General features: G+C 42.7%; 1 protein-coding gene across 2 annotated transcripts in view; it reads right to left on the bottom strand.

Annotated features, from left to right (window-relative positions):
• SLC17A8 (solute carrier family 17 member 8) overlaps positions 1-11,711 on the bottom strand; it is a 41,586-nt gene extending 29,875 nt beyond the window's left edge. For both annotated transcript variants that reach the window (XM_053256514.1, XM_053256516.1), the window contains exon 1: positions 11,611-11,711. In XM_053256514.1, the coding sequence (XP_053112489.1) occupies positions 11,611-11,711 (101 nt within the window). The remainder of the gene's footprint in view (positions 1-11,610) is intronic.
• Between the last annotated feature and the right edge of the window lie 3,254 nt (positions 11,712-14,965).

Here is a 14,965-nt window from a genome sequence, read left to right as displayed (position 1 = left end):
GTTTGCATAGGGTCTCCAAGATTTCAGGGAAATAATGTGGCAGCTGGATACCTATTCTCCACAAAGTGCCTTAGAATCAAGCTGGCAAGGGCTTGAATTGGTGTCTAGTCTGCCTATACTGGGTGGGCCATGTCGTGTGGCATATCTATCTTTAAGAAGACTAGAATGCAGTTACCCAGGTTCCCTCTGGCTACTCTGTGGGCGTGGTTAGAAGTAGTCTTCATGTGTTTTTCTAAATTTGCAGGTAGAGTTAGTACGTAATTTCTCCCTCAACTCTGGCTCTGTGGGGCTCAGACTTCGAAGCCAGCATTCGTACTTCATGCTGGCACTGCAGGAATGGAGTTTGCGGTGAGGAAACTCCACTCTGACCGAAGGCTCCGAGTGAACTTTGGCAAGGAAAACCATGGATTGCTTTCCCCTGCAAACTACATTTCCCCAGGTTCGGACGTCCAGGTTTGGAAACTGAAGGGACCTCCTGTTTCCCATTATGTATCCCATTATGGCCACGGTGCCATAAGCTGGTTTGTTTATTCCATTGGTCACCAGCTAAATAAACCAGTGATTGCAGACTGCCTATAGCCAAAAATGGACCACTTTATGCCTCCAGCAGCCCTGTCTTTCAATGAAGATTTGGGAGAAAATTGGAAGAGATGGGAGCAGCAACTTAAGCTGTTTCTCCAGTCACAAAGAAAGAGAGGGAGTCAGAAGACTACGCGATTGCAGTGATGCTTCATATTTAGTGGGGAAAGCCATGGAAGTTTACAATAGTATTCAAGGTGTTTTTGCAGACCCCAATAACAAAACTCTTGCAGAAGTACTAACAGTTTTTAAGAACTATTGTGAGCCCAGAAAAAATTCTGTCTTTGAAAGGTACATGTCCTGGCAAACTAAATATGATGAAGCTGCAGGCATAGATGGCTTTGTCATAGAGCTCAGCAACATAGCACAACATTGTGAATTTGGATCTGCTAAGGGACAAAATTATTTTTGTGATTACTGATATCACACTAAAGGAGAAGCTTTTAGAAAATCCTTCTCTCACCCTAGCACAAGCCATTGATGAGCCCCTGGTGGCGCAGTGGTAAAACTGCCGCCCTGTAACCAGAAGGTTACAAGTTCGATCCTGACCAGGGGCTCAAGGTTGACTCAGCCTTCCATCCTTCCGAGGTCGGTAAAATGAGTACCCAGAATGTTGGGGGCAATATGCTCAATCATTGTAAACCGCTTAGAGAGCTTCGGCTATAGAGCGGTATATAAATGTAAGTGCTAAGTGCTATTGCTATATCTGCAGAGCAAGAGCTATAACAAGCTTCCAAGTTATGGAAATGGCTGGAGAAATTACAATGCATGCAAAGAGAAGGCAGCATTCCAGCATGTAAGAAAGGCATTAAGTTAAAGAAAGACAAGATTCAATTTTTGGTTGGTAGTGTCAAGTACATGGGCTATAGCTTCTCAAAAGATGGAGTCAAGCCTGATGAAGACAAAGTAGAAGCCATCAACAAGACAAAAGGGGCCTATAAAGACTTCTGGGAACCATCCAGTACTTAGCACAATGTATCCCAAATGAATCCAGTCTGTCAGGACTACTGAGGATGTTGCTGAGGAAGGACTTTATCTGGCAATAGGGACCCATAGGCGGAACTGGTGGAGGCAGGCAGGGCATGTGCTCTAGGCGCCACTGAGGTGGGGGCGCCCCACCAGTTCCTGCCACCCCCACCCCATTGCCCACCTGCCCAGCCCCAGGGCTCCTCAGCCACTTGCCTCCAGCTCCGGTTGATCCACGAGGCCTAGGATCGGCAAGGCCTGCAAACTGCAGAGCTCTTCTCTCCCCGCCTCTCAGCTGATCGGTGGGTGGGCAGGGCTTCCAGAGAGGCCTCCGAGTAGGGCTCCCTGAAGCCTGTACTTGGCAGGCCAAGCAAGCCTGGAAGGAGGAAACAGGCAGAGTTCTCTGCAGCAGCAGCAGACCCTCTGCCCAGACCATCCAGCACAGCTTTTGCCAGGTAGGCTGTGAATTCCTTTTTGTGGTCCCACCACCCCTATAGGAATCTGCTTGCCATAGGGCTTTGATATGGGGGTGGGTGGGGCGAGACTGAGAAGTCTCTGAATATTTAATTTAAAACAGACTGAAAAATGTGCTGGCTTTAAAAACAAAAACTATCTAAAAAGGCCTATAAGTGGCTTGTTTCAGGGCAGAAAATTACAAAAACTTCTGGAACAAGTATATTTTATTTATTTTCATTCATTCATTCATAAATGCACTTGTGTTCAAGTTGTTTTGCAACCCAGAAGGTCTGGGTGAGAACTGTGAAGCATGTGTTGTGCTTTTATTTTATTTTATTTTGAGAAAACAAACATAGGCTGCATGGTTGAAAGTCTCCTTTGCTAATCTGCAGCGAGGGGGCCATTTTAATAATTAGCGTTGCTAGTGTGTTCTAGGCATTAAAAGTAGCACAAATATATAGTACTCAATGTATATCACTATATAAGTGTGCATGTGTGTATTCAGTGAAATGTATTTCCAGGCAGCATACTTATTTTGAAATATCAGACTTAAATCCTTGGGGGCCTGGGGTGTGTGGAGGCCCTGGACTTTGAGGGGCTGGGGGCCCATTTTAAAATCTCATCTTGACCCATTCCAACCTTGCTATGCCCCTGGCGGTCACTATATATGGGTTTCTGCACAACACCTGCACAGAAGAAACTTCCATGTAGAAAATGTGTCTCTTGTAAATTGACCCTGAATTTTCCATCCATGACTGGGATATCTGAGAGTTAGAGTCAATAATAAAAGAACAGCACACTGCTTGTGACAGGAAGGGGCAAATTACAATGATTTCTTAGTCTGGCAGGGGCTGGTTTTGGCCCTGGAAGAACTTGGCTGTCTGCTCCTGCTGCAAATGCCTCTGTCTAGTGTGGCAAACTAATGTATCCTCCTTCCTCCTGGTGTCAAAGTAAGCTCTAGTGTGGTGAATATACCACACATATACCCCATCATGAGCCAACAGTCATCATAAGACAAAGGCTGGCAGGAATCATTCACTGGTTTATAGACACACACACCCCACCACCACCTTCTTCTTCCCCTATTTTGCTAGTGGCTGTTTGGGTAGGTGATCCTCTAGGACAAAGTCATGTTTTTTAAAGAATGAGATGAGACAGAGAAAATGACACTTGGAATCCTCGCATAACTCCTGACTGTTGTTCTAAGTCTTTTACAGAGATGGCTCATGTTTTCAGGTTTTGATCAACAACCATGTCTAGATGGTACAGTGTTCCTTTTAACAGGGATTTCCAGATATTGTTGACTACAAGTCCCATCATTCCTGTTTGGACAGGGGTGCAATTTCAGTGCTTGCCCTAGGTGCTATTTTCCCTAGTTACGCCTCTGTAGGGACCTGAAAAACAAGATGCTCTGGACAAGCTCAAGCGGGCCATCACAACAGCTCCTGTACTGAGATATTCTGACCCTGCTGAACAGCTTGAAATCCAGGCTGATGCATCCAAAGATGGGTTAGGAGCATACCTCTTTCAACAAAAGCAACCTATTGTCTTTGCCTCAAGAGCACTGACACAAGCAGGAAACAATTACACACAGATTGAAAAGGAACTCCTTGCAATAGTCTCTGCTATGTTTCATCAGTATGCATATGGCACCCAGGTGAGAGTCCAATCCAATAATAAATCTTTGGAAGCTACTTTCTTGAGGACTATTGGCAAGGCTCCAACAAACTACATAGAATGCTGTTACAACTACAAAAATATCCCCCCGCCCAATTGAAATAGTCTACACAAAAGTCAAAGATATGCTAATAGCAGATACACTTTCTAGGTCAACAGCTATCCATCACCCACAGGCCTTGAACCCTCTGATGAAGAAAAGATGATTTACAGCTTGACAGAGATAGCAGCTCTCAGTGACAACTTGCTAGAGGACATAGCAACTGATAGTGAATTCAGACCCTCAAAGGTCAACATTTACAAAGCTGGCCATCCTGGCCAAAGAACATCAAACCAGAACTCAGGTCCTACTGGCCACTTCAAAACTAAATCAGGATTGAAGACAGCTTGTTAATGATTGAGCCAAAAATCAGCATACCACAAAAGATGAGATCTGAATACGATGTATATTTATATACTACTTTTCAACAAAAGTTCCCAAAGCCGTTTATATAGACATAAATAAAATGGCTCCCTGTCTCCAAAGGGCTCACAATCTTAAAAAGAGACATAAGATAGACAACAGAAAAAGCTGTGCTGGGAATGGATAAGGCCAGTTGCTCTCTCCCTGCTAAATAAGGAGAATTACCACTTTTAAAAGGTGTGCCTTTGCTCAGTTAGCAGGGGTGCAAGACACAGTTCTGCTTACACCACACAAAGGCTATGGGCACAGAAGTGGTTTCAGGGTTCAGCAGTGGGCCCAGCAATGCTGATTCTTGACATCAGCCCCGACTCTTGCTTTATACTTCATTCTTCAAGATTCCCTACAGATGTTTATCCAATGAACACAGATGGCTAGTAGGGCCCAACTTTTACACAACAGAAGAGATGGAAAACCTATGCATGGGCTATACTACTTCAGTGTGCAAGCGAGGGCTCACATGATCAAATGCTTCACCATATTAAGAAAAGAAAAGAAAAGCAACCCTGTGCATAGAGAAGAAGTGGTGTGTCAGGAATCACACATCTTCCACACATCTACTTTTCTATTTTATTTTATTTTATTTTATTTAGTTGTATGGAGAAGCATTCAATCTTGGAAATTTTTCCCAATCCGACAGCTATCTGGAAACACACATTAAACATTTCATTTAGTTTGACCTGATGTTGACTGGGTTAAATAACAGGCACACTTTAACAATGGAGTTAGCTGCTTCTGGACAGTGTAGAACTTTGGAGTTTTTCAATAACAGATTGTGAGGTTGTGTTCTAGATATACAACATCTCGTTTTAGAGCAAGGGGCTGAACCAGATGATCTATAAAGCATCTTCCAGCACATTGATTCCACAGCCAATGGCTAAATTCCAAAGCATCACAATCAGAGGTAATTTTGGAGCCTGGACCTAAAGGCCTTTGGAGCCCCGCCCCTGCAATTTAAGGATCTTTTTTAAAAAAACACATAGGTTCTTGAGGGCACAAACCACGCCACCCAGGACAGACTAAAGATAATTTGGGGGCCCTCAGGGGTGTGGAGGCCCTTGACTTCGGCCCCAAAGTCCAGGGATAAGAGCGCCTCTGATCACAATCAAGCCCAGGCATGCTTATTTTGGACCCCACTACCAGCCACTAAATCCTGATCTGCTTTACTTTCAAAAAGATAGTTTTAAAAGAATGTATAGTGACTGTTCCAAGTACAGTGTTATGCAGGTGCATAGACATCAATCGTAAATGCACATGGCATCAAAATTCAGGTGAAAAAGTTTGTCTAGTGGAGCAATCCCTTAACATCTGTCACAAGCAACAGTGCCCTTGGCCATACATGGCTAGTCCTAATTAGGGTCTAACCAGTTTATCTGTTCAAACACATTCTTTTTCTTTTGGTCTTGTATAATTGGCCCCTAATTAAGTCTGTGAGCAGCAGCTGTCAAAGGAACTGACAAAAATATTTAGGTTGCCAGCTGGGACACCCTTGAGGCTTATAGAATCCAAGGACAACAACCACACCGTGTTCTGTCCTACAACCTCCTCTTTGCTCTTCTTCTCTGACCTTTCAAAAATTATTAGCTTGACACAGTGGGCTTCTACTTCATTTTGACTCCTAAGCAAGCTATGCCTTGGATGAGATGTCACCACAGCTGCAATGGGAAAGGGGTCTATGTTCAGTATGAGCAGATTTGGGTAGAGCTGTATATCTGCAGTGATGATGCCTTGGAGCTGAGGTTGATTAACAATTTGCGAGGCCCTAGCTCAGAAAAGCGATTCTTCTCCCTGACTTCTAAGCACAAGCTCACTGGTAAGAATGGCTTGGCTCAGATATTTTCATAGTTCACATTATATATATATAACATCAGCATATTATAGCCTTAGCTAAGTGTGTGGAAAAATCATAAAATATAATGTAATGCACTTATATTGCGTTGCTGCTGAACTCAACACATTCATTACTATTACTGCTATTATTTGTATACTGTTTCTCAGTTCTCAAAGTGGTTTACCCATAAAAAAAGATTTAGCAGCATAAAAAGAAGCAGCCCATGGCTTTTCAGGAGCCATTAAATCAGGAAATAGTCAGGAAAAGATCTGATAGGGCTCCTAGGCTCAATCCCTGTTTCTTTATCCATTGTTGCCTAGCTGAGGACATGATGGATGGAGAGAGTATGTGTAAAATCATAGAAGAACACTTTGCTATTATTACTTGTGCTTAACATCTACAGGGCACCAGGAGAGTGCTAGACCCTGTAAAATAGCAATAGCAGCAGCAACAAAGTGGTTCCCCTGCCAGAGGACTGACAGTCTACCGGTAAGAAGACAAGGATGAGGGGGAGAGAGATGCCGGATACCTATATATGTAATTCTCTTGGGACCATGTGTGCCCAGGATTTGGCAGCGGAACTCTTGCGACACACTGTGAGAGTTTGGGACTGAGGGAAACATTGATCGGGGGTTGGAGGAGCCCAGAGGAGGAGGCCGAGGGGGTGCTGCTCCTGTGGCTGGGGGCGGCTAGCAAGGGGTGGCGAGAGGAGAAGAGGCGGCAGGTGGCTGAGCCGCGCCACCAAGAGGAGCCTGGCTGGGTGGGTGGCAGGCTCCCGAAAATGGCCGGGCAGAGGCTGGCACAGCAACTGGGCTGTTGTGGTGGGCATGGGGGCTGGGAGGGGGGAGAGCGGTGGAGATGGCGGGGGCCCTGGCAAAGGAGGCGGCCAGCGGGCGAAAATGACTGGGAATAGATTGGGGCAGAAGGGAGAGGGGGAAAGCAGTGAGGAGAGACTAGTGGTGCAGATGCTGTTCAACTAGTTGATAATAATGAGCAAGGGATAGTAGCAGTATCAGGAAATGAGGAAAGAAGGATAAGCTAAGCGAGATTCAGGAAAGGCTTCAAATTGAATTTTGCATAATTTGGAAAATTTCTGTATTATTTTCTAAGGTCAAAACTGTATTTTGATACCCTTTAAAGAGCTTGTTTAGTCAGTCCTAACAAGTCAATAAAGTCATTCACACAACTGAAATCCCTGGCGGCTAGGGAGGGTTGGTGGGAAAGCAGAAGTATACCTCCCTCCCTCCCTCCACACAATTTCCTGTAGGGGAGCAACAGCAGGAGGGCATGCCCTCACCTCATGCCTGTGGGCGTCCGAGAGGCATCAGGTAGGCCACGGTGTGAATCAGCATGCTGAACTGGATGGGCCTTGGGCCTGATCCAGCATGGCTGTTCTTATGTTTTGCCGCACCACACCACGCCACCAAGCACATGATCGCTATTGCAGCAAGCAGTTCAGCATTATGGAGGCCAGGAAATACTGTCTGGCCTTCAGAAATCCCATAATGCACTGCACGAGGAGCATGGTGCATTACTTTAACTTACACACACGGATATTTATATAGTGCTTTTCAACAAAGGTTCCTAAAGCAGTTTATATATATACAAAATAAAAATAAATAAATAAATGGAGGGATTCCCCCTCCATTTGAGGATTGCCCCCTCAAGCTGGGCAGCCCAAGCAGACACATGACTGGGCTTCCTGGTAGATGGGTGCGCTTGCCTGGGGAAATTCCTGGGCTGCCCAGTAGGGCAGTGCTGGGATCTGCGATCATCCCAGTGATTCACACATCGGGCTGCGCAAACCCAGGCAGGGCTGCTTGTGTGAACAGCCACTTTGTGCATCAGTAAATTCCTGCATGTAGTTAACATCAGCATTCAGCGATTCTTGGGAGTGGCATTTTCATTCTTGTTCAAGATGTAGATTCTTCTTTTTGTCAAGCTTATAACAGTATAAGTTATCAGTTGCTGGTTCTTTCTTATTTATGATGCAGAAATAAAATTCCTTGGGGCACTTCTAGATCATTTGAAACTAAGCCTCTTTCAGCTTATCTACATGATGCCTGGCTGAGATGTGACAAGAGTTCTACACATAGCACCAACAGTGTCTACACAATACTATAACACACAAAAGAAGGGGAGGAGTGACAATGTCCCAAGAAACTTGCAGTTAATTGCCTAATCCAACCAGAAAACTATTCATATTTGTGATCTCTAAACCTAACCCAAGAACAGAACCAGTCAATACCCATGTCTAAAACCTACAGCTCAGTCTTAATTATATTCTAGTCAATACAGGATATTCATACTGAAATTTAGTGACTGCAAAATTTTTACAAGAATTTTAATGAATTCCTAAAATTCAGCACTTTGAGACCCTTTTGGTGAGAGGGACAATTGTCCCAGGTCTTATCCATAGAAAAGGCTGCACCAACATTGATAAACTGAACATTGCAACCTAGAAAAAGATATTGCATCGATAAAGGAAGCTGCACAGAAAAAGTGGGGTGAGGTACAGAGAGGGGCTCAAATTAATATTCATCCCCCAGGCCTCTCAGAGCCTTAAAAAAAAGAGTCTGAATAATTTAAAAAATAATTATATGAATACATAGTTTTCAACTAATATCCAGCCTACCTCATGACTAGTGAATTGAAAGTAAACCCTGGGCAGCATCCAGGGTTAGTCATGAGAAAGTTCCATTTAAATTAAGTAGTATCTGGACTGCCGCTCAATACCAGCTGCCGGCGAGCAATGACAGGAGAAGGGGCATGCCTTCATCTCCTGGTTGTGAGCATCCCAGAGGCATCTGGTGGGCCACTGTGGCACACAGGATGCTGGACTAGATTGGCCTTGGGCCTGATGCAGCAAGGCTCTGATTATATTCTTCGGTTCATTATTAACTTGTTTCATTGATTTCAGTGGTGCTTAGTCATGCCTAACTAGTCTGGATACCCCGCCCCCCCATATTGTGAGCTGGTCATCCTACTATATGGATCCAACCTACGTGACTAAAAAGCAGCACTTCAAAAGTGGTGCTTTTGCGGCAGGTGGAAAGACACTTACCATTCCTAGTACTGCTAGGTTCTCACATCAGTTACTCGGGAACAACAGGATTAAAAGAAAAGAGATGGGCTTGATATTGCAGGAAACATTGCAGCAGGCAGAGAGACAGAGGATCTGAGCAAAGTATCCAGCACAGTTATATCAAGATGAAAAAGCAGCAGCAAAATATTGGGATTCAGCATTTATTCATTGCATTTATATCTTGCTTTTCTCCAAGGGGCAGTGTGCATGGTTACTTTGTCCTCATAACACCCCTGAAGGTGTTAGGTAGGGAGGTAAGTGATTAGGCCCAAGTAATTCAGTGAGCTTCACAGCTGGATGGGGATTTGTTGGTTTCTTGAACCACTACCACTCTTGAACCAGTAGTGGATCTCTCAAACTACTACTCCAAACATAGAGGAGATGAGTTTGCTTGGCCACTTCCATTTCCCTTGTGCTAATCAGAGGCGCTCTTACCCCCTGGACTTTGGGGCCAAAGTCCAGGGCCTCCACAGCCCCTGGAGGCCCGCAAATCCTCTTTAGTCTGTCCTGGTTAGTGTGGTTGCCTGGCGGAGCATGATGCTGCTTAATTTGCAGGGGAGTGGGGGCCCTCCAAAGGCTTTTAGGTCCAGGCTCCAAAATTACCTAGGTGCACCTCTGGTGCTAATAAAAGACCTCCTAGCCTTTCTGGACATGGAGAGATCTCATGAGTCAAGGGAGGTCCTCAAGGGAAGAAATTATCCAGTACAGAGCTGAGCACTATTTTAATATTTTGGCAAAGGTGCCAGAATTCAAAGGTCTGCCCTACTTATCCTACCATCAGAAAAGACAAGGCACAGGGCACAATCATCCATGGATAGATCATCATTCATGTGTCACAGTAAACTCACTGTGATTGTTGACAATTATATTACTAGTAATAACTGATAACTTGGGAGGCTTGTGAAATACCAAATTTCACAGTCCAGATGTCTTCCTAACTTCCATGAAAGTTAGGAGGGGAAAGACCAGAAAATGACATTTACCAAGGTAAGCTGGGGAGAGTTAAAAATAACCCTGGAAACTCAATCAGTTCTGCAACTCTTAATGCCTTCAACCAATAGGGATATACCTTATTTTAAAATATTGTTCCTTAACCTAATCAAAATGTCATCATTATATGCAGTGACTGCCCCTCCTTTTACACATAATGCTTTCCATGTAGCCTGTTATGAAATGTTTATCTGCCTATCTTGATATACCATTAGAACGTATCATGTGAGACAAGATATATTTTAAAGATTTGTTTGTCTACAACTGCAGAGTGATACTGCAATTCTATGATATAGCTAGAGATAGTTGGTTAGTTTGTTTTCTCTTAATCATTTATGAGTTGCTCCAAAAAGAAAGGCACCAAACTGTACCTTTAAAAGAGGCTGCCCAGTTAGGATATCCTAATAATATCCTACCCAGGATATTAACTAAATATAGGCTACCCAGGACAATATGGAAAATGATGCATCATTTCTGTACATCTACAAAGTATAAATAATTCATTATACATATGGATTGTAGCATTATAGTATAGTGTATGCATTCTGTACAAGTCCAGTTAGTGGTTTTTCAAAGGGAATAGTGCTTTATCAACACATGTAATTGGGCTGTTTTATGAAATGAATGATAGAAAAACAGGACAATAAGGTTAACATTGTAATCAGTGGCTGACATGAAGAAGATTACTCAAAGTAGTCCCATTGAAATTAAAAGGAAACATTAGGCAATGCCTAACTTGTCCTTTCAATTTCAATGCAACTGCTTTAAGTATTTTTCCGTATCAAGTCAGCCAAAATATGTACTTGGTTGCTAAATGAAAAGTTTCACTGATTACAAAAGGTAGATATTTCTGTGGGCTTAAATTATATTTCTGATTGATTTGAAACTTTTAATGAAGTCTTTTCTTTACATTTACACATAGTTATTAACAAGACAATTGCTATATGTAAATGAAAAGAAAACACATCATAAAAAGTTTCAAATCATTAAAAAATGTAATTAACACTTGTTAAGTGTCATATGGTTACCCCTTTCTTAATATTCAGGCATATTTTAGATTGACATCATCCAGTTAAACTAACAGGTTAAAGACTTATATTTAAAGTAATGCAGTTTGAAATACTTCGCACACTTGTGCTGAATTAAGTTCACTAACATTTAATTGGATGATCCAGCTAAATGTGTTGAAGCTCAAGGCACTAATCCCATCCATGTCCACACCAGTTTAAATGAAACTAATTTTGTAATTGCAGCTACTCATATTTTAAGATGATGTACATATTGCACTTTGCACAGCCATCATTATTCCTAAAACAAGGTATAGTTATAAATCATATCAATTTTTGCATTAAAAAAAACTTCATAGTACCTTTCTGGACATATTTAGCAGTACATTAATTGATTAGTAATTATGACTAGATTTTCTCCAATAATTATGACTAGATTTTCTCCCTGCATATGCGGCTTATATTCTCTCTTTCCAAGGGTAATTCTAAGCTGCCTTTCATTATCTTTTAAAAAAACCCCAAACAACTCTGCCTTGGAAGTTTACACCAGATTTTTTACCTTTGGATGTGTCCCAGTGAGTCGCTAACAGTATTCTTCACCTCTTTCTTCCCAGGCTTTAAAAATCTCTCCCTTAATGCATTAAATACCTCAAAAGGCATCTTGTCTTCCTTTTAAAATAAATCCTTTAGTTTAGCATTTGCTTGTTGCCATTGTCAGTTTCCCCCCAGATTTTAAAATTGCCTTTAATATATATCCCTGGACGGTGACTGGACGCTCCAGCAAGTATCTATGATCTATGATAATCCTCCAAAATGTCCAGGTGAAAATTCAGTGAGTCTCCCAAGAACTGCCAAGTAGCTCAAGCAGGATTGCTGCAGCTCTGTTTTGTATCTATTGTTCCACGGCTGATAATTATGAAAGGAAGATGCTAATGTAAAGGGATGCACCTGGAGGTTGGTGATGCTGGACCTTGTGCTTCTGCCTGTGCATCCAACTGAACCGCACTATAACTTGCTTATCCTCTTTCCCTGCTTTCTTCCTGTATCTCTCTCTCACACACATATCTCAAGCTAGGTGATGCTATAGTAACGAACACAATACCTGTCCCTCTGACCACTCAAGCTTATTAATAGGATCTCATCCCCAGAAAACTTTATTAAACATTCATAAGTTCTTTCTCTTCAGCACAGGACATGGCTTACAGTTCCATTTTACTACCCACCCCCTCTCCTTTTCCTATGGGCCTTCCCTGGCCTTGGAAATATATTCATCCTAGCCATGTCATTTATGATGACTGACATCACTAGTGCTGCTTCGGTACAGATACAGAATTGCTTTCAAGTGCTCCAGTGTGAGTTGTCAATAGCAGTAGATGCAAATCAGGTCACATTGCAATGGGTTGTGGGTGGATGTTTTCTTTCTTTAAAAAAGGAGTTTGGTGGAGGAGGTTTAAAAACCTATTTCTGAACTTACCAGATTGTGTGTAGCTTTGATGTCATGTGAGGAACCCGACTAGTCACACCAATTTGATTCTAGAAATAATGAACTTGCACATTCCGTAGATGTGTATAAAAAAAAATAAAAGTCAAAAGCTGCAACAACAACCAAGAACAGGCAAATGTTCCCCCTTCAAAGCAGTGAAAGGTTATAGCTTCTTTTATGATACATGTGATGAACATTGACTTTTGAAGCAAACTTAGAAAGTTCCAGAAGAAATGCTGACACCATATCATTTAACTCCAATACGAAGCTGCCTTATACCGATTTAAACCATTGGTCAATTTACTCAGTACTGTCTATGCTGACTGGAAACAGCTCTCTATGGTTCAGACAGGGGTCTTTCCCCATTGTACCTGGCAATGTCAAGGATTTAACCTGGGACATTCTACATAGAAAACATGTGCTCTGCCATTGAGCTACAGTCCTCTCCCCAGCCAAGATGCAATTATATGAAGCCAGATTCTCAGCCAAGCTCTATTTAGATGAAACTAGAGTGGGGATGGTACCAGAAAAAATATCAAAGGGTCCCAAGGAAACAAAATGCATTTTGGGGAAGCGAGCCTTGTACCACATTAGGTTTCTGGAGGACACCCTATATATTTCACATTAATGTCCACCCCCCTTACCATCTCAAAATATAACAGATTGTTTCTTAATTTTAAAAGAGTCAAATCCCCATTCCTATACCCATTTCCTCTGAATGCCTTCCCCACACAGCTCCCTTCCTCAGAATTATTCTCCCACCTTCCACAAATGTATGCAGCCTCTACACAACAATAGTGTATAGGCAAGACCTGTAGCTGGGTTGGAAGAGGTGGAAGCAAGGCAGGCCTGGTCTCCCCCCCCCCCAATTTCCTCTGCTCTCTCAAATTTACAAACAAATATAAGGCTGCAAACTGTCAACTTATTTTGGCCCCCAACTCCACCCCCAAAGAATTTTACATTGGGTACTGGCCTGGTATAGGCGGCCTTAATGGAAGCTTCCTGTTTACCTGGAAAGCCTCCTCCCCAAAAAGGGAAGGGGAGAAGGTAAGGGGGCTACAGATTCCTTTTCAAAAAGGGGGAGGGGGCTATAGGGATTGCTAAGTGTCAGTTGCTTGGTAAGCTCATGAGCAACTGTCCGCGGTGTGTACTGGTTAATTATAATAAAGAAAAGCACTTTGAATATGTGAAAAATGCCTTTTATGTAACTGCAGGGTCCAACAACACACACACACCTGTGGGGCAAGCTAATTGTCAGTGGAGACACACACACACCCCACAACTCCATGCATGACACAAGCATGACCTATGAATACAGACACTACTGCACATCTGACCAAGGGGTGAGAAAATTGAAGTCTGAAAAGGTTGGATCATGTCACTCCATGGAATGTTCCCTCTAACAGGGATTCCCAGTTATTGTTGACTACAACTCCCAAAATCCCCAGCTGCAATGGCTTTTGCTTGGGGGTTATGGGAGTAGTAGTCAACTGCACCTGGGAATCCTTGTTAGAAGAAACACTGACTATGTTTCAACAGCTTCCACTCACCAATTGGTCACTGTGACCCCTTTAAAAGTACCTGAAGCCTGGTCTGGATTTTCAAAGAGCTCTGGAAGGAAGATCCTACACTTACTAGGCAACATTATGGAATTGTATTTTAAAGGGAGATGTAGACTTCAATGTTCCGTTGTGTCTTTCCCTCAAAGACAGCTTTCTAAAATAAAAGTGTTCTTTAAGAGCAAGTGAACTTCATGGCTGTGCAGTGATTTAAACCCAGTTTCCCCAATCCTAGTCCAACATTTTAGCTGCCAAACTCAAGATCTCTCGGATTTTACTAGATAGTAAGACTGTAGCTGTAGAGATACGTTTGTTAGGTTTTGAAAGGAATGTTATGGGCTGGTTAAAATTCTAGGATATTTTATTTGAAAAGATGGGTAGACTGGGGATCAAATTAGATGAGATGACAGAGATCCACAATTGAAACTTCCATCTTTCTATTTTGGCAGAGAACAAATGAGGTAGGTATCTCTGTATCAGGGGGGCAGGTGGTTTTTATTTTGGAGTGGGGTTTTGTTTTGTGTCTAAATTAAAAAATGAGAAACCTTTCCAGGTGCAATTTTTCCTATGAAAGCTGTACTTCCTTATATGTCCCAGTGTGAAGAATTTAGCAAGCACAGAGCTTGGGAGGTTAAATTTTCATTGGGAAAATGACAATAAAAAGACCATAACCTCCCCCCCGCACTTTGGCTTCTCCAGAGCCATGGTTCTGATCCAGCTAACTGCTGGAAGGGAGGAACATAGGAAGCTGCCATATACTGAGTCAGACCATTGGTAAATCTAGCTAGTATTGTCTACACAGACTGGCAGTGGCTTCTCCAAGGCTGCAGGCAGAAATCTGTCAGCCCTATCTTGGAAATGCCAGGGCCAAA

This window comes from Hemicordylus capensis, chromosome 5, assembly GCF_027244095.1.
Source record: "Hemicordylus capensis ecotype Gifberg chromosome 5, rHemCap1.1.pri, whole genome shotgun sequence".
Lineage (NCBI taxonomy): Eukaryota > Metazoa > Chordata > Lepidosauria > Squamata > Cordylidae > Hemicordylus > Hemicordylus capensis.
The sequence above is the reverse complement of the archived record's forward strand: the minus strand, read 5'-3'. Positions and strand labels throughout refer to the sequence as shown.